General features: G+C 41.6%; 1 protein-coding gene across 2 annotated transcripts in view; it reads left to right on the top strand.

The window, feature by feature from the left end:
* pdgfc (platelet derived growth factor c) overlaps nucleotides 1-22,305 on the top strand; it is a 44,971-nt gene that overhangs the window by 12,121 nt on the left and 10,545 nt on the right. For both annotated transcript variants that reach the window (XM_076739252.1, XM_076739253.1), the window contains exons 2-3: nucleotides 15,828-16,020; nucleotides 20,598-20,778. In XM_076739252.1, the coding sequence (XP_076595367.1) occupies nucleotides 15,828-16,020; nucleotides 20,598-20,778 (374 nt within the window). The remainder of the gene's footprint in view (nucleotides 1-15,827; nucleotides 16,021-20,597; nucleotides 20,779-22,305) is intronic.

Below are 22,305 nucleotides of genomic sequence, written 5' to 3'. Positions count from 1 at the left end.
TGATGCTTTTTGAAAATGCTCTCCGCAGTGGATAAGTCTAAAATTGATGGTCTTGCATTGTTTTGTAGAAGCAAGTTATTTTCAGATTTATCTGCCTTAGTTGAGCCTAAATCACAGGCTAAACATTTGGCTGTAATAATGCATCAGTGTACACAGTAAACAACTGCTGTTGATTTTTCCAGTTGTGCACAGAAACCTTGTTGAGTGTCGTCTTAAATTAAGGGAAAAGACCTCATCGTGCAGTGTTTGCTGAACAGTTAATCTGTAAGATTTGCATCGAAACTTGAAGCGACATGCTCAGATTAAATGAATAATATATAGAGATATGTAGGCTCCTCTAAAGAGTACCACCTTGAAATGGACTGAGCAGAATGTTAAACAGATGATCGTCTCTCCTCATATTTCTACAAGACTTTTCTCACTCCATTTTCTTCTTCACAGGGAAGATTGTGTGATAACAGTTTGAAAGGACACCTTCTGAATGAGTAATGCCGAGAGAAAGACAGACTCTGCATGGAGAGTATGACAGGTTACCAAGCAGTTAGTAGAAGAGGTGTTAAGCCCCCTCTTCCTCCTCCTCCTCCTCCTTTTCCCTCCGTATCACATCAACATCTGTTCAGCTGTCTCTAATTAGGGCTTTTACAGACAGCAGCATTAAAATGGCCCCGGAACCACGCCAACTAATGAGACGCCATTGACAAGGCAGATCTTTCATGCACAACTCCGTTTGTCAGAATCTATCTCTCATTTTCTGCCTTGACAGCCAACGTTTGTTCAACACTTTGTCTGCCTTCACACCTGTTGACAGGCCTTAACTGAGATTTAAAGCGGGTCACTGAGTTGGCGTGTTTTTGGCGTGGTTTGCAGCATCGGATGCTTGCGGTGACGGATTTTCTCAGGCAGATCATCGACATGTTTGCATGCATGCTGTCGACGTGAAGCATTTTTCACCACTCTGCTGCTGCCAGTGTTTCTGTATGTTCAATGGAGTGAATTTGACACTCTGCTCTTCGAAAGTGTTTTTTTGTCTCCAGATACAGATGAGAACAGTCGAGCCTCACATTAGTTCTGTAGCTACAAATCAGACGTATGTTTACATGTCATTACACTTCAAAGACAGCGCCGAAGCACATTAGAACATCCCAAAACACGAGCATTTTGGGACCAACTGTATTTTCCGAAAATGCAAATTATAATAATGAGACCGTTCCACAAATTGAGCTCACAATAATGTGGATTATTAAAACGTGGTCATTAAAAAGGGAGATAACTGAATGACCTCAAATATGAGTGATAGTGAAAAAAATCAAACAAATGATGATTCGCTGAAGACCACAATGTGATAAACATCATTTGTAGGAGATAGTTGCTTTTAGTGGACATGAAAAAAGGGATTGTCCTCATTCATCACCAAATATTGGTGCATTATTATTACCTGAGTGTGAGTGCTGTTATAGGAGGAGTAATATTAATATTAAGTAATATATAAAAACTCTTTTGCAGTGATTAGATGACTGATCAGTTCATGTCAGGTCACTTATTGCTAAATACTGCACTGAGAATCACGTCTTGTCCTGTTAAATCAGGAGTGATAATTAAAGCACTGACAGATGAGCACTGTAAACAAAGAAGCATTAATAATGGACAAAATAACGATCAGCTAATTGTCAGTAGACCTTTTTCACAGTCTGCTTGTCATAGCAGGAGACGCAGGGGGTGGAGCTAGTTTCAGGGTCCTGGTATTGTTCATGCTGACTCACTGTCATGGCTGAGTGGGACAGAGACATCATTAATTGCTACCTTTCCTGCTATGACAACGTCTGTTGTCTGCCAAAGTCAGTGCAAAAAACAGGTGATTCCTGAATGTGGCCTTACCTGTGTTAAGCTCGCAGCTAAAAAGACGTGACATCATGCACGCAGACATCTTCGGGGATATTCCATCGCCATCTCCCCTCACCTCAAGCTTTGAGCTAACACCTTTCCTGATCATTCACCCAACAACTCACTAATAGCCTATATTTGTGACTTATTAAACCCGCTCTGCAGTCCCTCTCATGCTAATTAATGGTTGCTGCTCAGGCCGCAGCTCATGTTTGCCTCGTCCAGGAAATAATTTGTGAGGTTTAAGATGTATTTTCCTCGATGTAGCTACATATCCACTCTCTACAAGCACAGGAAAGAAAGGCATCTGTTTTATAACCATTTATCTCATGAGGTAATTACACGGCTGTTGTTCTTTAAATGCAGCTTCATGAATATTCATTGTTTTCCAAAGATAAAGTAAAGCTTTTAGTCGCTGGCTGTGTACGTCCATTACTTGTTTGTGTTTTTCTGATAAGGACTGCATCAAACAGCGGGGTTATGTTTACAGGCAAATGGACACAGATGATTGAAATGCTTTTCTACGAGCAGTCAGAGAGAGTCAGGGAGGAATGCTGGGGGCCTTTTGTCAAACCATGGACAGTCAGAGGCTTAATGACCTGTGCAGACTATTAAAACTGGGTGCTAAGTGCTTAGCATCACCATTTATTTGTCATTTCTCAAACACACATTAAATTGAGACCCACTGAGTTTGGTGGCATCACAGCGGCCCTCAGCAGGTGTCAGTCATGGTGACGAGTGTGTGTGTTCGGATGCAAAGGTAATTGAAGGTCAAACAAGAGGTTATTGTGCGGAAAGAGATTGATGATTTGATGAGTTACAATTACATCTAATGTGGACAGCAGCTGATTAACTAACATACCTCTGGGTTTACTGGATGTGAGTAAATCATAATCACTTCCCTTTTTCAATTACAGCTGCAGGTTTTTAATTTAGTGGCTGGAGGTGTTTATATGGAGCAGGCTTGTCTCAGATGAGAATTACTGTTGTTTGCCTTAATAAGTTGCACAGAGCTGGTCTCCACAGACAGCCACTGATTGGATCGGTAGTCCAGCTAATGTTTTTCCCTGACCAATCAGTAGGGAGCAACAAATCACATCATGTCGACGTAATTTCAGTCACCAGGAAAGGTGCCGTAGAGGTTTCAATGAGCAGTTAACGTAACGTTTTCCACACTGAGGAAAGATGCTTGGACACAAACAGAGGTCTGCTGGATGAAAGTTCACCCACCTGCCGTACATCACCTGACTTCCTCTTTTGCTCCTTGCATAATTTCTCTGGAGATAACATAATAATAAATGGAAATATCTGCGTACTAACCTGCTTGCACGGATGGCCCATGTACCTGTTTTTTTGGTGAGGACAGACTGGCTCGATAGCTAATGAGCTATGTAGGATCTAGGATGGAGGATGGAGGATTAATCCCTCACTTGTTTCTCTAACTGATTGCTAAGTTGTTTCAGGGGAAAACATCCATCAGCACAGACCAAAATAAATCGCAGATCTGATCAGCACTCTGTTCTGGAGCCAGGAGTTGCCGACATGACATTTTTTTTTAAAATCAAGAATGTTTTGCTAAACTATTTTTGAGGTCCTGTTTGCTTTTTTTTCCCCCTCAGTGGTATCTCATTTGAAGCTTTGCACATTTTATTGCTCTGTGGCTTTTATCAAGTCAACAGGTGCAATGAGTTCAAGCTCCTGTAGCAACTGACCAACTATAAGACTTGCAGGGGTCAAAGCCATAGCACTAAGATTTTATATTCATATACTGAATCAGAGCGGGAAGCGAGATGAGGCATTTCATCAAAAGATTTGAAGTTTCACAGTTTTGCTGCTTGTGACATTGCTTCCCAAAACGTGTATACACTCCAGTGTATTTCTTTAAACAGTGCTGCTATAGTGATTGAAAAACAAATCCTTTGGAAACCCTTGGATGAATAGATCCACAGAGAGCTGCTCTGTGAGCCGGATTGCAATTATACAATAATTGTATTCCCCTCTTAAGGGAATTAACCTGCAGACACTAAGTCACTGCCCTCGCCTACAGACGTTTCCCCTCAGAAACATCAATTTTCCCATTTCTAATCCTCAAATTGCTACTCATGTCAATTCTGAAGATCCAGGTACAAACTTGCTACTAAAGCCAGCCCTTTGGCAAGTTGTTATGCTGGGATGTATGCGGAGACGTTGTTCCCTGAAGTTTGGACGGCGTTTGGTTTTGGCATTGGAAAGAGAATTATTAGCAAAGCAAACTTCTGGCCAGGAGGTCGTCATCTTGAATCCTGTGGGAATCCTTGGCCAGTGAATTAGATACACTCCTCACCTCTTTCAGCAACTGCCGTCACAGTGTTTTTGACCAAAGCAAGTAACTGTGGCTGTAGAGGGTAGCAACAGGCCCGTATCTGTGTGAGCGAGAGCAGGATGTTACAGGAAAAGAGCAGTTGTGCTCAGCAAACGCTCCCTTGGTAAATAGAGGTTGAAAGGAGTATACTTTCATTACCCTGGGTAGTGCACTGCAGCTCTTCTTCTCTAGACAGCTGGGCCAAAAGGTTATGAAGGCTTGGTGGGATGGCGGTAATTAGAGATCCAGGGCAACCCGCTTAAAGAAATCAATCTGTATCTGAAAGCAGAGCCACAGAGCAGAGATTTTTATTCTTAAACTGCCACAATTAAAATGTTCTTTCACTTGTCTCATTGTCTGCTGCTTCGGATTAAATCATTCAATTTGCCGCAGCTGAAAATCTCATCACACATTTTAAGGCTTCACCCAGATTTGCTTGCATTGCTCGTAGCTTCTTAAAGGGTTGTTCAGGGGTTATGTTTGTTATGTAAATTGTGTGATTTTTTGGGAATTCGGGACAGCTGTTGTGTTTAAATTGCCATTACTTGGCGACGATGCTCCAAGTTCTTAAGAGCAAGGACTTTCTACAGTGAGCTTTGGGAGGTCCATGTTACTTGGATTTTCGTGATTTAAGATAAGATTAAAGTAATAGGACAAGGGGAGGAAGATGTGTGAAGACAAACTGACTCAGCGTGTGAATTTGGCTGCAGTCCAAGTTGCAGCCTAAGCTTTACTGAGATTCCAGCGCAGATATGTGTGGTCCCAGATCAATTTAGAAATCATTACTTGAAAACATTACTGACCCCTCTCAAGCTGTTCATTGCAGATTTGAGTGCCTCTATCCCGGAGCCAGGGAGCTACAAAGTGGATTGTGATCAGCTATCAATCCTCGCAGCTACATGCATTGCAAAAATTGCACCTTTGATCAGTCTTAATCGCAGTGTCTGTATCTGCTCCGGCAAAGCTGTCTTCCAATCTGGCTCGCCACAGATCAAACTGTAATTTTCTCCAAACATCCAGCTGCCCAGCTCACAGATGTGACTACAAAGCAGCCTGGAGCTGCCGTCCACAGCTGTGGAAAGAAGTCTAAAAAAGACGTGGTTCATCTGTCAACGCCTGGTTTCCAGCCAGAAGAGGAGGTTAAGCCCGTCTCCCAGTGTTTGTGAGAAACATCTCACAGCCTTCTAACTTTCTTTTTTTGTGCTAATGTATCAGTCCATCTACTTAACAATGATTAACATTGATCTTGATTCTGAGTTTGACAACTGTCAAGGAAATTGAGGTTGATTTGGGGCACCCTGCATTAACGAGGGCGCAGGCCTTGATCGTAATTTGGAAAGAGAAACAGAGAGACTTTCAGGCCTGTGCACTGTTGTAACTTGTTGTGTGGGCATACAGTCAAAGAAAGATGAAATATATTTGTGCATATAAGATTCCTGCTCTTTATTGAAGGCTTTAGCAACTGTTTTGGTTCTCTGCTTGGCACTTGTCTTGTTCCCTTGGTTGTTGCTTTGTTTTTGCACTGTTTCTCCTGGAGATCATTTGTTAATCATTGTCAGTGGTTTTATGACGTCTTCTCTTTTTCTGTGGGAGCTATCTCCCTTTTGCCACCTGTCCATTTATTTCTTTGTATCACTCAAAACAGATCGGTGTCGACCTGAAATTTTGCCTCCTAAATGACGCATTTGACAGCAACAAAGCATGTATTCATTAAAGAAAGTCATCTTTTTAAGAGATTTTTAAAATCAAATAAGAAAGAGTGCATTTGATAGAAACTGATGATGTGCTTTTATAAATTAAAAGGACAAATACTGAACTTGGATGGGTTTCTTCTTCATTTTATGGCTTATTTTGGTGCTGATATCATATCTAAATCCGGGCTCAGGGGCTCAGACACAGAATACCAGAGTGTCAACTGATAGACGGCTGTAGTGAATAGACTGACACTCAATCTTCCTTTTTCTGGATGCCAAAGACAAGTGTGGGCACTAATTAGAGGCTCTGAGAAATCATTCAGGGGCGGGGAGCCATTGTAACCTGAGGAGAGGCCGTTGTGTGGTGGCGAGTTTCAGTCGCTCTGCTGGACGGCCAAAGCCTGAGGGGCTGAAAGACTTCGGTTTAGCTTTGGTGTGTCTGCTTTTCACACAGCATCATGTGCTTGCACACTACTGTGCGTTCACTATCATTAACAGCCTGCAGCTGTGGCTTTATAAAACCTTATCACAATTTGTAATCATTTCTCAGATAACATTTGCATTGCATTAAGGGTGTGTTGCATATAGCAGTTATGGAAGCTAAAGACTTCATGATAATGGAAGAATTACCTGGATGTTGGCTTGTGTTTTAATTGTTGTGAGCTTAGTCTAAGGCTTGTTATATTATATTTTTGTTTTTTGACAGATTTTCTCTCATTCCCACTATATCCCATTATAGATCATATTGTTTTAGCAATTACTATACAAGTTATTAATTTATTTTACCATTTTTATCAATAGAAAATTAGATTCTTCAAGGCATGTGCTGATAGACATCAACCAAACTAAATACTTTTGTTTGTTCGTGGAGCTGGAGTTTGAGATTCCTTAATTCCCCATTACTTTGTTGCTTTAGACAAATCTAAACATGTGCCCAAAAGTGGTAGATACAGTATTACATACACATGCACGTGAGTAGTGGTATCAGGTTGAGCCATCTGATACGATCTACAGATGTTTTGCTTTGCCTCTGCAGCAGGTGTCAACAGATGTCCCTCCTGCCCACTTGGCCAGGTTGACCCCTTGGCTAGAGAGAGACCACCCTTCTGTCAGGGAACTCTGAGTGCAGCACCCCTGCTGGAAATGATCTGCCGCGGTGTTCCTGCGCGGGTCGTTACCACCCGTCCAGGGTCGCTGGTCTGCCCTCTCTGTAGATAGAAGGGTGTGAAAATGGAGCGCTGCATAGCAGGGATCAATAAAGTATCACATTATTATGTTACGACGCAGCAAAACCAAGGGGTTCAGTCCTTTCAGTGCTGGGACTGATTACATTTCTCGTGACCTTTGACCCTTTGACTTAAAGGGCTTTCATGGGTCATAATTGTCCACCTGTTGAAGACATGGCCTGAGGTTTAAGAGGTTTAGAAAGTGAAGTAGACAGGAGAAGGCTGTTTTGTGCTGCACACATTGAACGCTGAAAAGGGTTTGGAAACCTCCCTCTAATGTAGGTTTATTATTAAAAACCAGAAGTAAAATAAATCAAATGGATGGTATTTATACTATGACTGCATTTTGAATCATGGAGGCTTTGTGGTTTTGGTGCAGTTGTGGGTGATCGGACACTTAGTATTGGTGAGCCCCCTACAGGTTTATGGCCCAACTGCATTTGCACAGTTGCGTTGCTGCAGATTTCATGACGCATCTCGCGTAATACCAAACACAGAATATAATTTAAACAACAGATGAGTGGAACCTTTAAAAAAAACCTATTCTGAGTTTAGGTCTTGGAGTCTTGGATATTCGCTTGGCAAGAATGGATGCACTGAAACACACTGATGACAGTGATGGGGCTTCTCTCCAAGCCAGCCAATCATGACTGCTGATTATTCGCCATCACCATTAGCATCGTTCTTTATTTCATTAGTGGGGAGAAAATGGACAATTTTCTTTTCCAGTGGGACTTAAGTGTGCCGGGTAGTTTTTTTTTTTTTTTTTGCTTAATTGTTGTTGAGGAAGATTCAAAGTTGTTGATGGACACAGTAATCAATATTATCTGTGAAATTTCTGTCAAGACAAGGTCTCACTTGGCCGTCATGTGTGGAGATAAGGAAGACTATGCAGCTTTGCTCTTGCTGTCACTCAAACTGTACTCGATTAAAAAAAAAATCTTTAATTGCAATAATAAGTATTTGCAAAGATGGCCCATGTTGGATCACACTAAATACCTCCACGGAGTGAATGATCCTTCACACAGAGTGCAGAGTAACATACTTAATGCACTTCAACATACATGCATTCAACAATCATTAAGTTGTTGAGTCACTAGCTCCTGCTATCTTTTCATGCTTATTTCGGCAACCTCTGCAGACAATTTGGGTGTCAAACCTGTCAAAGCTGCTTCCTCTTCAGCCCAACACACAGGAGCATATGCCTGGCAGATTAAATCACTACACAAGGGTCCCACGCAGCCAAATTGTTGTTTAATGGTATGAATGATTCCCATGGTGTGTTTCAGCCCCTTTTTTGTCCGGCTGACTGTAAACCCAAAAGCAATAAATATCCTAAGCAGGGTCGGGAATTTACTGCACCTGTAGTAACCACTGCACCGTCTTAATAAGCAACAGATGTGGGAGTGATTTCATCGAGCTTGAAATTCATGCATTGAAAAAAGGGAATTCTTTGTTAGGTACAGTTTCATCATCTGACCAAAGCTGCTTCAATGGTTGCTCAGGGCCTCACATTCATTTGGATCAGCAGGTAACAGGGCTGAAATTAAAAACAATTTGGATTTAGTGTCACACCAACTCGGCTGTCGATTACCAGACAGGAAATAGCTGTCGTGAATGGTTATCCATGATGCATGAGGCTGCTGGGGGAACGCAGTGTAGCACTGCAACGGTAATGCCCATAATGTGTGAAAATGACAATTTAACCAACATACAGAGCAAACACAACCTCCACGGCAGTGTAATCCATACTAATGTCATTTGTCCCTGGTGGAATGGGATGTTTTGTTTGATTTTGGTCGGGACCAGTTGAAATAGTAATGGCTGTTCCCCTTTAAAGTATCTTGTCTGACCTCACATTTGAGGCAGGCAGAAATATTTATTGCTTTCTCAGAGCTGAACAGTGGTGTGGCCTAAATGTTTGCAGTTTTCCAGGGGAACAGTTATGTCTGCTATATCATGCAGCGTGACCACCAGATAAACTCCAAAGCGAAGGGCTGATGTAGGGAGACACTGTAATGACATCATGTGTAGAAAGATGAATTTAGTGAGTCTAACAGAAGCCAGAATGAATGGTTTTCATTCCTCCTGCTCCTTTTTTTTAATAAGAAACATGCAGCAGTCTGGACAAAGGGGCTGCTCTCATTAGTTAATCTTTGCTTGAAGGCATCTAACGTTTGTTCATGTATCTAGGTATGCATGCGTGCATGTCTGTGTGTTTCATGTGTGTACATGCGATTTGTGTATGAGGGGGTGGAGGCTGATAATGTGCAGCGCTGTATGCACTGTACTGTATGATTATTGTGCAGTCTTCTCTGTGTGTTGATATGCATATTTCTCTTTTAATTCCATTCTAACTTTGTTATCAGCATCAGTAGTAGCAGTCATAGTATTAATAGCTTGTTTACACTCGTGCAACACTGTGCACATGTCCCATGGTTCTCTGCATGCGTGCTCCAGTTTTGTTTTGGCAGTGGAAAGGTTAATGTGTAACAGCATGAATGGTTCACCCACTAACGTGTGAACAAAGCACAATGGCTGCACTGTATAGGCCCCTATTTATTCAGAGTCACTTCCTCCCTTAATAGTCGGCTCTACTTTCCTCACAGAGGAAAAAAGTAGGTCAAGGAAAAGTCATGTTTGAGGTAATTCACTCTAGGGGACCGCTTCTCTGATCATTAGATGACATTGGTTAACCCCGAGAGTGAGGTCATTTTCAAGTCAAAGTTACACCCAGAATTCGTCCCGGCTGGTAGCGTGTCTCTGCATTTTACAGCACACGGAGGGCAAATCGGAGAGGGAGGATATCAATGGGAAGGTTGAAAAGAGAGAAGCATGAAAAGACAGTATTGTTTTTTTTTTAAAAGATAAAGAAAAGCTCCAGGAAAAAAAAGGAAGGAGGTTGGTTTGTGACCTTGTGGATTTTGCTTTAATCAAATACTGGTTGTCAGCTGATGTACACTGAAGGAGAATGCTCTTAAGGAGTTTCTGCTTTGATGCAAGTGAACAAAAGATCCACAGCGAAGAATCAGTCGGACAGTTCATTCTTGATCTTCATGCACAAAGACCCGAACCAAAGAGGAACGCAAACACATTGTCCCCCCACCTACTGCAATTACCCTGTGATGAGTACGTAAGGATTAAGCAGGATATTTGCAGACTTTTTGGATTAAGTTATTATTTCATCCACGCAGATCTCTGGCATACCTTTTCATCAGGACCTAATGCTTTCATGTCGAGGCCTTTTTTCCCTTCTTTCCCCCTTTCTCTGCAAAAGCAAGCTGAGATTTTCCTTTCACATTCTCCCTTTAATTACAGACTTAATAAAGAGGCATTCCAGTCATCATTTAACAGATTTTCCCAAGGAATTATGTGCAGAGAGAGCCCTTAAAAGCAGACATCTATTCATAAATAGATGTAATAGAAATAGATTTTTCTTGTTTTTTGGCCACTTTTTTTAATACCTTATATATACCTACTATCACACATACAGTACATCTGGACTCATATATTAAAGAATCGCATTTTGTTTCACATTATTCATTATGTGCTTTATGAGCCTGTATGTTGGGGCCCACAGTAATGGGGATGTAATTAAAAACATGTCATTGTGATGGAGGGCCAAGCTTTAATAGCATGAAAGCTATCGGCTTGTTTCCTCCTGAGCCAGCAAATGAATACAAAAACAGTCAATCAAACCTAGTGTGTTGCCACTACTTGCACCAGAGATTAAAGGGGCAATCAGCCTTTTTTTTCCAGTAGTTTCTGCAAAGAAATCAAAGAAGTATTGATTGCATGGACAAAAAGATTAGGTAGATTTATTTGAATATGATCATGCTGTTATTAATGGCTTGAAAGGCTTAAAGGGGCTTTTTTTTAATCCAATGCTGGATAAAGTGTCTACTTTCTGTCCACAAGGAGTGCACGTATTATTCTGCAAAAAGTTTGATTTGCTTGAAGAAGGTAGCCCTTCTTTGGTGAGACAGTTCGTACTTGAGGCCAAACTCTTCACACAGTTATGAAAGAGCCCGTTCACTGCGAATTCATGCCTGGGCTTTGTTTTCCTTTGCATCTGGCAAACTGTCATTCAATCTGTTCCCACCTGGCCCACCACCAAACCCAAATGAAAACATCAAAGTGATATCTGCACTCTGAAGTAATTGTTTTTTTTCTTAAAGTGTCATTGTTGCTTTACTCTGTTGGACAGACTGCATCAGTCAGGATGCCAGAAGAGAAAGTCTGCATGTCATCAAGTTACATCTTGATGTTCTTTATAGGATCAAAGAAGGCTTGGACTCCTTTCCACCAACAACCAAAAAGTGAAATTAAAAGGAAATCCCAAATAGATGATAATGAACTCTGTATTCATTTAGCAAACTCCTCTACTGAACATCTATTGTCCAATCATAGGTTAGCACCAGAGCCTGTCAATCTGTGGATTTCTCCACATGTTGAAGTGTTGTGCATGAGGCTGCAGAAAGAGCAAGCTTTGCCACTTAGAGAGTGAAGAAGCTTGTGTCTTTTTTCATTGCCTTTCCAAAAACCCCAAAACACGACTGTTGCTGCTTTACTGAGAAATGTAACCTGTCAGTGGTTCCAGTTTTCTTTATTTAGTTATTCTTTAATGGATCCGTGGTCGTGTGGTTCTCATCAACACAACAAAAACTACAAATTAAAATCGTGCTGTGTCAATAAAACCAAAAAATGCAGTATAAGCTAAGAAATAAAGATCAGAAAACAAGTGAAACTCTCACTCATAAAACAACAAACAAAAGTAACCCATAACAGCAACAACAACAACAACAACAAGACACATGGCACCAAAAAATAAATGAAAAGGTACCAAAACAGGGATCACACCAGCAATTTCTGCTGACGTGACTCCTTGAAAGAAACTCCGTTGACCAGTGCTCACTTGTTGTGTCTTATATCTATGAGGAAATCCAGTATGTATATATAAGAGGAAGTGTGGTGTATTATGCCACATGACAGTTTGCATGAATAACATAATTTTAATTTAGCCTCCACAGTTAGCCCTGTCACATCAGCACAGAAGAGAGCAGTGAAGAGCCAATCTGGCAGATCTGTTCCATACAATATGAAGACTTTTTTTTAGCTATTTTTTAAGTGAGGGAACAACATCAATCCTGACAGAATCTCAAGAACATTTCCTTGAAAGATAATATAATATAATCACTATGGTCAGACTAAGACAGAAAGTAATGTCATGTAACATCCAGTAATTTGGTTTTAGCGACCTGCTCAACTGATATCTCATCTATAGACAAACTGAGCAGCATTAGCAAGAACATCCCTACTAGCAAATGCATTTAGTTTAGACCAGGTTCAATTATGCAACACACTGGTTAGTCCTCATCCTAAAAACCTTTTCTCCTGTAACATTAGAGATGAAATATACTGTTTCCAAGTAGGAACAATAAAGCATCAGTCTAACCTCTTTCTTGCTTGACCTCGTATGTAAGCTAAGCTAATGAAACCTGAAACCTGAGTCTAACATTTCATTTTTCATACTTTTAATACAAGGATAAACTAGTTCTACACATTTCTTTCTTGCACTTTGGCATACATGGACTATCAGATGGTGAGGATGCTTCGTGCCTGAATGGGTCACGCAGCTTTAGTCTTCCAGGACGATATCATGCATGTCACCATCGGCCAAACTCAAACTCAACGACCCTTTTACAGGGCTCTCATTTTAAAAGGACACATTGTTTCAAAGCTTATTAAGAAATTCAAGTGGTAAATCTGCCACCGTTGGTGTAAACCACATATGTGCCCTGTGAGAGCGGAAAGCTTGACAGGCGTAGCCACAGGGGGGAGAACTGTAAATTCTCTTTGAACTGCTCGTGACTTTAAATGATCAGAAAATGCTGAAAAACAGACAGCACCCTGCAGAAGTTGGTTTCGCTTCACTCTCACTTATTTTCAGTGACCACTCCTTCAGACAGGGCTGTTTTCCTTGGAACCATCCTGAGAAACTCGGAGTTGCTTTGGAACTGTTATTTGACATTAAACAGGGCGAGCGCATGGCGCAAACTTAACCTGTCTGTGTTTTTGTTTCTGTTGCAAGCAAATAACCTCAGAATGAATCACCCTGCTGGGTATGAATCACATCCTTAAATCAAATTTATGGCGAAATAGAGAATAATCAAGCTCAAAATGTGCTCCAAATATAAATTAGTCCATACAAGTTGCACTGGGGGAAATGGTTACTCATCCGTTTAATACACTGACAAACTTCCAGCAGCACACTCGTTCTCCTGAGCACATTAAACCCCTGCTGGTTCCTCTGACGGCTCGGCGTATTGGATTGGTTTATGAATACTGAATGATCATCAGCCGTACAAAAATAAATACTGCTTAAACAAATTGAGGATAGGCTGGGGATGGGATAAATTTATCACGCTAATCTCTGAGAAAGAGTCATCAACATTTCAGCGCTGCATGTTGATACTGACAACAGGATACGGAGCCAGTGTTGAGGTATATTGTTGTTATGCGTAACAAACTCTACGGGAGTGTTGACAAGTGCTACATGAGGAATTTTAACACCTCCTGTTATCATATATAAAATAAACAATGTCAGCCTCTTGTCGCCTCAGATGTCGGCCTCTGTGCTGCATTTCATGTCATTTCTTGTCGTACTGCTTTGGAGCACAGCGATCTTTCATGTAGTTAAAACAATTTGTGAACACTTATTTTCATGTCTCATGACTCACATGAGGAGATCCTTAATTTCAGCCGTGCATCCAATCAAAAGCTCCATGGTGGACTTAGCCTAGCTTAGCACAAAGATTGGAAGCAGGGGCAAGCTGAGTTTTAGTTTCACAGCTTATCTATCTGGCTGAGTTGCGTGTGTTGTTATTTAGCTAATGTTTCATCTTCTCAAGGCACATTTTGTTTGATTTGTATGTTAATTCAATATTTTTTTCATGCAAATGATGAAAATGATAGACTAGATTTATAACGAACTGGGGCTTCTCATGCATACATGATTGAGGTTACTGTCAAACTAATGTTAGTAAGTTAGCCAAACTGTGATAATACCCTGACTAAACGAAGCCCGGGTCTGTTAGCTAACCTTAGGTTTTATAAATGTTCCATTTAATATGTGATATTCCAATAACATTAGCAATAATTAGCCCTGTTACAGATATTGCAAACAATATTGAACCTTGGAGACCAACAGGAAATAAAGTAATGTACACATTTGAAAAAAATCAGTGTGTTCTTTCATTTAGGAGGCATGTCCTCATCAAAGGTCATGCGATGGTATGCCGGGTTTCAGTGTGCTTCTCATCTCCCATAGGCTTCAATAGAACTGGCACCAAAGTCTGGCACCAAACAGAGTAAAATGATGTAAATGTTGTGAAGACTGGCTGTTTCCTCCTACATTCTGTGCTAAGCTACATAAACATTGGTGCTGAAAAGGAGTATTTGCGTTATATGTCTTTGTAGTACTTCAGACTGCTGCAGTGGTGATGAAGGTGATCTTTCATATCACAAGAGATATTTTGTATTGATTTGGATTAGTTAAAACATGAAAATGGTCAGATCCGCCTACTTACATTGGATCTATTATTTTTAACTTGGTGAACTGCAAACAGTCCTGTAATGAGCATGGCTGCAGGGTGTTGTCAGTGCAAAGCTTGTGAGGCTCAGGTGGAACTATCCTGGCAGTTTTTCTCCTGAAGGTGACGGAGCCTGATGGAGCCCCGGGGGACTGAGTGACAAGCTTTGTCACTGCGATTCAACCCTGCAGCCACTGGTCCCAGTGGCCCGTAATGGCTTTGTGAGAGGAGCTTGGTGAAACCCATCAGGCAGTGTTCCCCTTCAAGTGCTCTGCATTTCTGCCAGTGCTTTAGATCTGTTGAGTTATGGTGACAACACTTAAACACAAAGCCACATACATACAGATAAGGTGCCAATATATAGGTTTATGATTGCGGAGTTGTTCAGTTTGTTCTGTAAGATACACATTTCCCACGCCCTCAGCTGATTTTAAGGCATTCTCACTGTTCACCTTACCCAGTTTGATTCATTGCTGTCAGACTGTCACCCTTCTTTAAGCTGTCGTTTCAGTCCTCGGCTGAAGGTCCGGGCTTCTTTTCATGAGCCATGATGAGGTTTAAGACTGTGTTTGTCTCCTCAGCGACTTCTATCATGCAATCAATAAATATTGAAATTACACCAGTAACAACAAAGACCCGTAGTTTGTCTAAAGGTCTAATCTAAAGGTCAGTAACAAACCATAAGGTTAAAATAAAGGTAAAATAAATAAAGGTAGCTAATAACCTGAGAATTTTCCCTGTAATCATGTGTTTAATGTAGCAGGGAGGTATTGGTAACATGTTTGAGCAGGATGTGTCAGGGTTTTCCAGACAGACTGTCCAAGTGTGAATAAAACATTAAGGGAGCGTCAATCTTGTGTCCCGTCTTTTAAGTCTCACCTTTATATTGGACACTTGGTCAATATTTCATACAGCATCGCACCTCTTTGCAAGGTGCTTGACATGTTCATATCCTGACGTCTTCTCCAAACCAAGCCCTCGTCAGTGAAATATATATAGGTTCCCCCATGGCTAACCTATTTAATCTGAACCAATCAAACTGCTGCAGTATATGCAAATCACAAACCATAAGGTATTCTGTTTTTTATTTCAGGAGTGCAGGATTCCCATCAGGAGAAGATCATAACAGTGTCTGGAGAGGGACTGGTCCAGAGCCCAGACTTCCCACACACTTATCCCAGGAGTACCGAGTTGGTCTGGAGACTAGTGGCGACCAGTGACATGAGGATCCAGCTCACCTTTGATGAGAAGTTTGGTCTGGAGGACCCCGAAGATGGCATATGCAAGTAAGAACACACTTATAGGAAGAACACTTTTCATTTTGGGGGACACTAGTCTGCTGGTCATCTTATCAGTGTTGCTCAATGCTTTCTGACTCTGCTATCATCCTGATTAATAGCTGTAGACTTGTCAGTGTTTTTCATTTTTATCTTGTATTAGATTATTTTGTAAGCTAATTTATTTCTTCCTGTCCTCCAGCTCAACTGGCTTGCAGGGCCTGTGTAATGTTTGCTGCAGGGCTAGAATGCACCAGAAATACTGGGACACATGCATTGTTTTCCTATCAGTGTCCTCAGATTATCAGTGTATTCTTGGTTTATACGTTTAATTTTGAAAGATAAGAACAAGTCCTATTTGTATGCATTGTCTGGTGGGAAAGGATAACCTTCTTCAGCAGTTAGCCGTAGCAGTGCACAGTTTTGTATTAAGACTTTCCTCTGCTTGCTTGACCAGCTCTCATCAAATAGGGGCTTCCCCAGCTGGCATGCCAGATATGCATTGGGGCAAAGATCTGTCCTGCCTGTGTTCTTGTCCATCTTTAAAGATTTAGAGTCTGAGTGTGTGGCCATTTGTGAAATTGCCTTTGGTCTGCCGTGGCAGCTCGTGAATATTGAAAACCCAGCAGGAGAGTGATTTGTTTCGCCCAAGACTCCATGATGATGCTGTATTTTACTTGATGCAGTCGATATTTTTAGCTGCTCACGTGATTGTTTGAAAGACACGCGCCTCACCCTCTGACTGGCAACACATAAACACAAACACACACACACATATACATACAGTGCATCCTCTGCTTTATTGAGGAGCCCACTTTCAATTACTGCCTGGACTTGCCTCTGTCGCCATTCAATTTAAAAGGGGATCCCGGGCCCTGACGATCGATTTACCCTGTGTGCATTATGCTCAGTGCCCTGCTGTCAATATATCACAAGTGACTGGTTAGCATGCAGGAACCCAATCACTGGAAGGTGGAGAGAAGCTGGGGGAGGGTGACCTCGCTCGTCATTCCTAGAGAGCCCCCTAATGGATGACAAGGTGAATGACAGTCCTCTACAGAGCTGACTAGGATTAGATGTTGGACATGGCAGCACTTGATGTATTTATTTAGAGAGATTATTGATCAGGAAATTAAAAGAAGATGTTGCCTTGAATCAGTATGATTTGTTCCAGTGACAATCAGCTTCACTGATCAATAAGGTGTTTGTACTCTGTCTCAGATTTTCTGCAGTCTGGTTAAAGATGGGTGTGCAGCTGCTAATGCGTTTCCATCTGGGATTCATGCCTCTGTTCCACATTACTTCCTGTATCGTGTGTTGTTGGCTGACAAAAAGCTGCAAAAAAGGAAAGAATGTGAGTGCAGGTAACTCAAGCCCCCCCCAGCAGCCCTCCGTGGTGGGCCGGGTGCAGGTTGACGAATGAGGTTAGTGTTGCTGTTGAAACCCCATGAGGGAAAGTTCCACCGCTGGGCAGGGTGCAGATTGACAACTTTTGTGCCGTTCTCCTTTTACAAGACCGCACTCGTCAGCGTCCTCGGGGAGAGGGGCGAGAGACAATAACAACATCCTTTTCCAGGGTCATGCAAGTCAACGCCACGTCTACCGCTGCAGCTCTCACATTTTTCACTCCCCACGCCCCCCAGGCCCAACAGGTTTTGATCAGATCCCAAGAAACACACTTGGCAGGGTTGGCAGACAGATGAATGCAGCATGCAATCACAAGCAGCAACAGCCACACATTCACAAGTCTATCTACATGTCTTTTCCCTCATCCTCTCTCCTTTTTCTCTCAAACACACACACACACACACATTAACAAGCCTCTGGCCTAGTCTGAATAATCTACTTTATCTCTCATGTGTGTTCACAAATTTATTCACAAAATCTGCCCTTAGACTTTCATTCTCCTGCACAGCAAAAAAAAAAAAAGAACATGTACAATGTTATTGATACTCTTACCCCTGTGTCACTGCACAATGTGATGCAAATAAACAAGAATGTAATCTCCTGTCCGGTGATTCACAGCAATGGCAGGGGATAAAACAAACAACAGTGGGAGACGTGTTCGGCTCTGGTAGCAAGCCTGGAGCGAGAAGTCTTCACGAAGATGAGAGGGAGGCTGTGCAGTGGAGATGCTCATCTGCTATTCTGTTTGTCTGTGGCACGATGAAAAGCATTCTTACCAAATCCACTGGAGGAGAGGCATATTGGAGAGGGATTGGTCTTGCTGCTGGTTGGCATGGCAGCAGAGTCGTGCTTGGCAGCTCACAGACAGGACTGTTCTCAGAAAGGCATTTATGCTCTCTGTCTGTAGTGTGAAAGGAGAGGACTAAAAAAAAAAAAAAAAAACTGCGTTCCTGTTGCTAATCTGCATCATTTCAAGCGGTAGATGCTGCATCTATTAATAATGTACAAGGCAAAAAAGCTATGTAGGAGAAAGCTTTGCAAATATTAAGCACAGTTTCTTTGCCATGTGCAGGAAGGTAATCCTATCTGTTAGCGCTGTATATAGGATTCCTTTGTTGTTCTGATCCTGTTCGCTGTGACTGTACGTACAGTTCGGTATGTATGTCAGTGCATTTGTAAATCTGAGAAACCGCTGTTAGACATGGTGATTCTGAACACATGGCGATGTGTAATGATCAGGGCGTGCTGCATTATTGATGAGCCATCTGTCAAAGCTCTGGAGCTGTCTGAGGGCTGATTTTTCAAGAGGAAAGCTTCTCTCCTCACTGACCTCCATCGAGAAGGCAGAAAGAAGCTAAACTGATATTTTATCCTTTTTCAGAACCATTTCACGCCCGTCTGGTTTGCACTCACATTAATACATTTTTTATAGATCATGCAGCTGTCTAACATTTAAACTGTGAACGTACGGCTTTGCAAAAGATCGGTTTCAGCTCCACCTTTCCCGATACGTTTTTGTTTGTGCAGATTACAAACTTCCTGTTTGACTTTCCAAATCAAAGGCAGCAGAGTCAGTAAATTTATCGAACCCCTCCCCTTCAGTTTATTTAACAGAAAATCCATTTTTAGTCTTGCTCATGTCCCTCCATGTTGTCTTATTGAAACCAGCTCGAACTGAATCTGTCAAGCCAGTGCAAAATGTAAACAATGTCCTTGAAATCCAAATATCCGAATTGGCAGTACTGAATGAAAGGTTAGCGTGCCTGTTGACGCAAATGGCAAAGTGATTAATTCCAGACTGTGAAGAGTCAGTGAAACAAGGCTGTATTGAATGCAGTGCAGCCACTGGTTACACACTCAGGTATAAATAATAAAGGCTGAACTCCTGAACTGCGCGTCTTAAGTGCTGAGGTTGGTTGATGTTAGCCTTGGCACACCAAATGAGTCTGGAGCAAGGCCATATGCCTCTCCACTTCATAATGTTTACTGGTATTATGGGTTGGCAGGGTGGCCAACAGAGAGAGAGACTGTCATGTAATTACAGAGTCGCAATGTTTGATCCCCACAACAAGCAAAATGATGCTTTTATTTATACTTTTCTCAACTGAAATTTATACCATCATTTTGTTTTGTAAAAGTCGTGACACCAAATCCCCGAAATCTGTTAAACCCATCATGTTAAAACCAAATATTATTCCAGAAATGGATGGGATTTTTTTTTTTTTTTTTCAGATACAGTGATTTGATTTTCAGCCACCAACAGCTTCTGCAGGTTTCGGTGATTGTGATGTTTATAGCCAGAGAAACACTGTAATTTGAACTCTGTTGCAGTCCAATTACACGGTTATTTCTGTGGGTATCAAAGAGAAGTTGCTGACAGTGGAAAAGGAAACACGATTCTGAACCCGCTATATAATAAAGGTTAAGAGGTAAAAGTGCCTCATTGCAGAATAATTTAGCAAAATACCTTCATAGAGCTATTCATACTTTATTTTTTGCTCACATTGATATCCAAACCTATACAGCCCAAAACAGCAGACACGGAAATTTAGTGATTTTTCAAACAACTGAGAACTTGGAGTCCAAGTTAAGAGGCCTGCTGCTTGGCCCCAGTCAACGTACACTACAGTACAGCGCAAGGAGCTCAAGGTTTAATTAAAAGCCATATTTCAATATAGCAACATGTAGCGTCACTGTAATGGGCATGTCAAAAGGCTGCATCAGCAGCCATAACCACTAAATAGTAAGAACAGCTGCTTATGCTGCAGTGTCAACCAGCCTGAGGTTTGTCCTCAACACACTGGCAATATCCAGTTCATTTTAATTCATTTAATTCAGGCAGTAAATAACAGAGATATCTCACCTGTCACTGCTGAGATACTGAACCTGCTGTTACAGATATTTCTTTTCTTTTTTCTTTTTTTTTTTAATGAGGTTAAACCTTTATTTCCCTGGGCAGCTTTAACAATCTCACCTTCAGAAGGGCAAGACAGAGCTGAGAGGACAGCACCATGACACCACATTAAAGATGCTGACAAGCCTTCAACAAGCAAAAATACAACTGAAGTGCACTAATGTGCATGTGTGGAAGTCTGGATCTACAATATGTCGTGGTAGAACTTGGACAAAGACAGTTTGGAGCGGCTCAAAAACTTCCTTTCCCTGTCTCGCTCTTCCAGGTACGACTTTGTGGAGATAGAGGATCTCACGGAGAAGACCATCCTGGGTCGCTGGTGCGGGTCACAGTCGGCACCAGCCAGTCACACCTCCAAAGGCAGTCAGATCAGGATCCGCTTCATCTCTGATGAGTACTTCCCCTCTGAGCCGGGATTCTGCATCCGCTACTCCCTTCTTCCTGAGGTGCGTACATTATCGTGGTCAGGAGGTGAAAAGTGTGCATTGGAAGTCATTGAGCGCTTAGCATTTCTCTGCCTCTCTCTCCAGCTTCAGGGAGTCCACATGGCAGTAAGCAATGCCTCTCCATGCAAGCACAATTAAAATAATTTGTTCGTTGCATAACATGGTGGCTTAATTTGCAATCATCCATTTATTATATGTGTACCCGAGGTTTTAAGCATCATTGGGGAGAAATTATGTTGAAGCACTTTGGAACATCTGGCACCTGCACTATCATTTATTATACTTATGGAGATACACACAAACCAGAACAGCCCATGCACTTATACACAAACAAAACAAGAAGCTCACAGGCTCTGCAGGGATAATGGTGAGCCAGACCGAGGTGCCAATGCGAAGGTTCAGTCAGCAAAACCACTGCGACACCTTCAATGATTCTGTAATGGACCCTGGAATAGTTCTATAACGTTATACCGCACACAACAAATCAAGGTATATCCACTTAAAATGGTCTCAAACTGTAATTTTCTCATTTTCTGGAGCTGATGGTGTTTCCATTTATAAATAATCAAACTGTTATGTTCTGTATTAGTCTTCTATATTAAACCATCTACCCTCTGAACCTGTACAGTATCTATAGCTCCAGTCAGATGACAGACGAAGTGTCTCAGTGTCACTGATTGAGTGCTTGAGACTGAGATGGAGACAATAAGTGGTTTCACATTCACAAAAAGTCCTCTGACCCTCGCAGGGACTCATTCAAGCCCTTGAAATGAAGGTAGGAATTAAGAGCTAGAAGTGCTTTTTGTGTGGAAAATTGTCTGTCTGTTTCATTTTCTGCCCGTGTTTTATCATCACATACAGTAGTTCAAGAGTAACATCCCCTTTTATGTGTTTTTACAGTACCACACTTCCCAGAGAAAGCCATGTCATTTTACTCCACACTCAGCCCTGAAATATATTTCTGGCAACAAAACACAGCCAATCTTTTTTCTGCTCTTTCCTGTTATTTCTCCCTTTCCCTTGTCTTTGCGTGTAACATAGACTATAATCACTACTTCCATCCCTCGCTAATCTTTGTTTCCGTTCACCTTTTAGACTTCTGGCAGATGCTTCATCCAATAAAATTTAGAGTGTGTGCACAGCATAAGCTTTAACTCATTCAGTGCATCAGCAGCTTTGCTAAAGACCAGTGAAGAGCACAAGGCTAAAGCAACATAGCAGCAGGTTTGTGTCACAAGTGTGATTATCATGTATGATAAAACAAATGATATGAGCTAAATATTAATGGTTGGAGAGCACCAATATTTTGGCATGCTGTTACATCATGTCTCATGACCTCTCCCACATCAGTCAGAGATTAGCTTGTTTTTTTTTCCTTGTTTGGAGGAATTTTGTGCTGTTTTGCCACGATGCCAATCAGCTGTGAGTGACGTATCGTTAGTTGATCTGCAGTAGCAGTTTCTAAAAGCAGTTAGCTTTAAATAATACAAATACAGTGTGCCATTTCAAAAGCTGTTATTTCTGTAA

The sequence above is a fragment of the Chaetodon auriga genome, chromosome 9 (genome assembly GCF_051107435.1).
Source record: "Chaetodon auriga isolate fChaAug3 chromosome 9, fChaAug3.hap1, whole genome shotgun sequence".
Taxonomy (NCBI): Eukaryota; Metazoa; Chordata; class Actinopteri; order Chaetodontiformes; family Chaetodontidae; genus Chaetodon; species Chaetodon auriga.
Note: the sequence above shows the minus strand (reverse complement) of the source record. Positions and strands in the feature narration are given on the sequence as shown.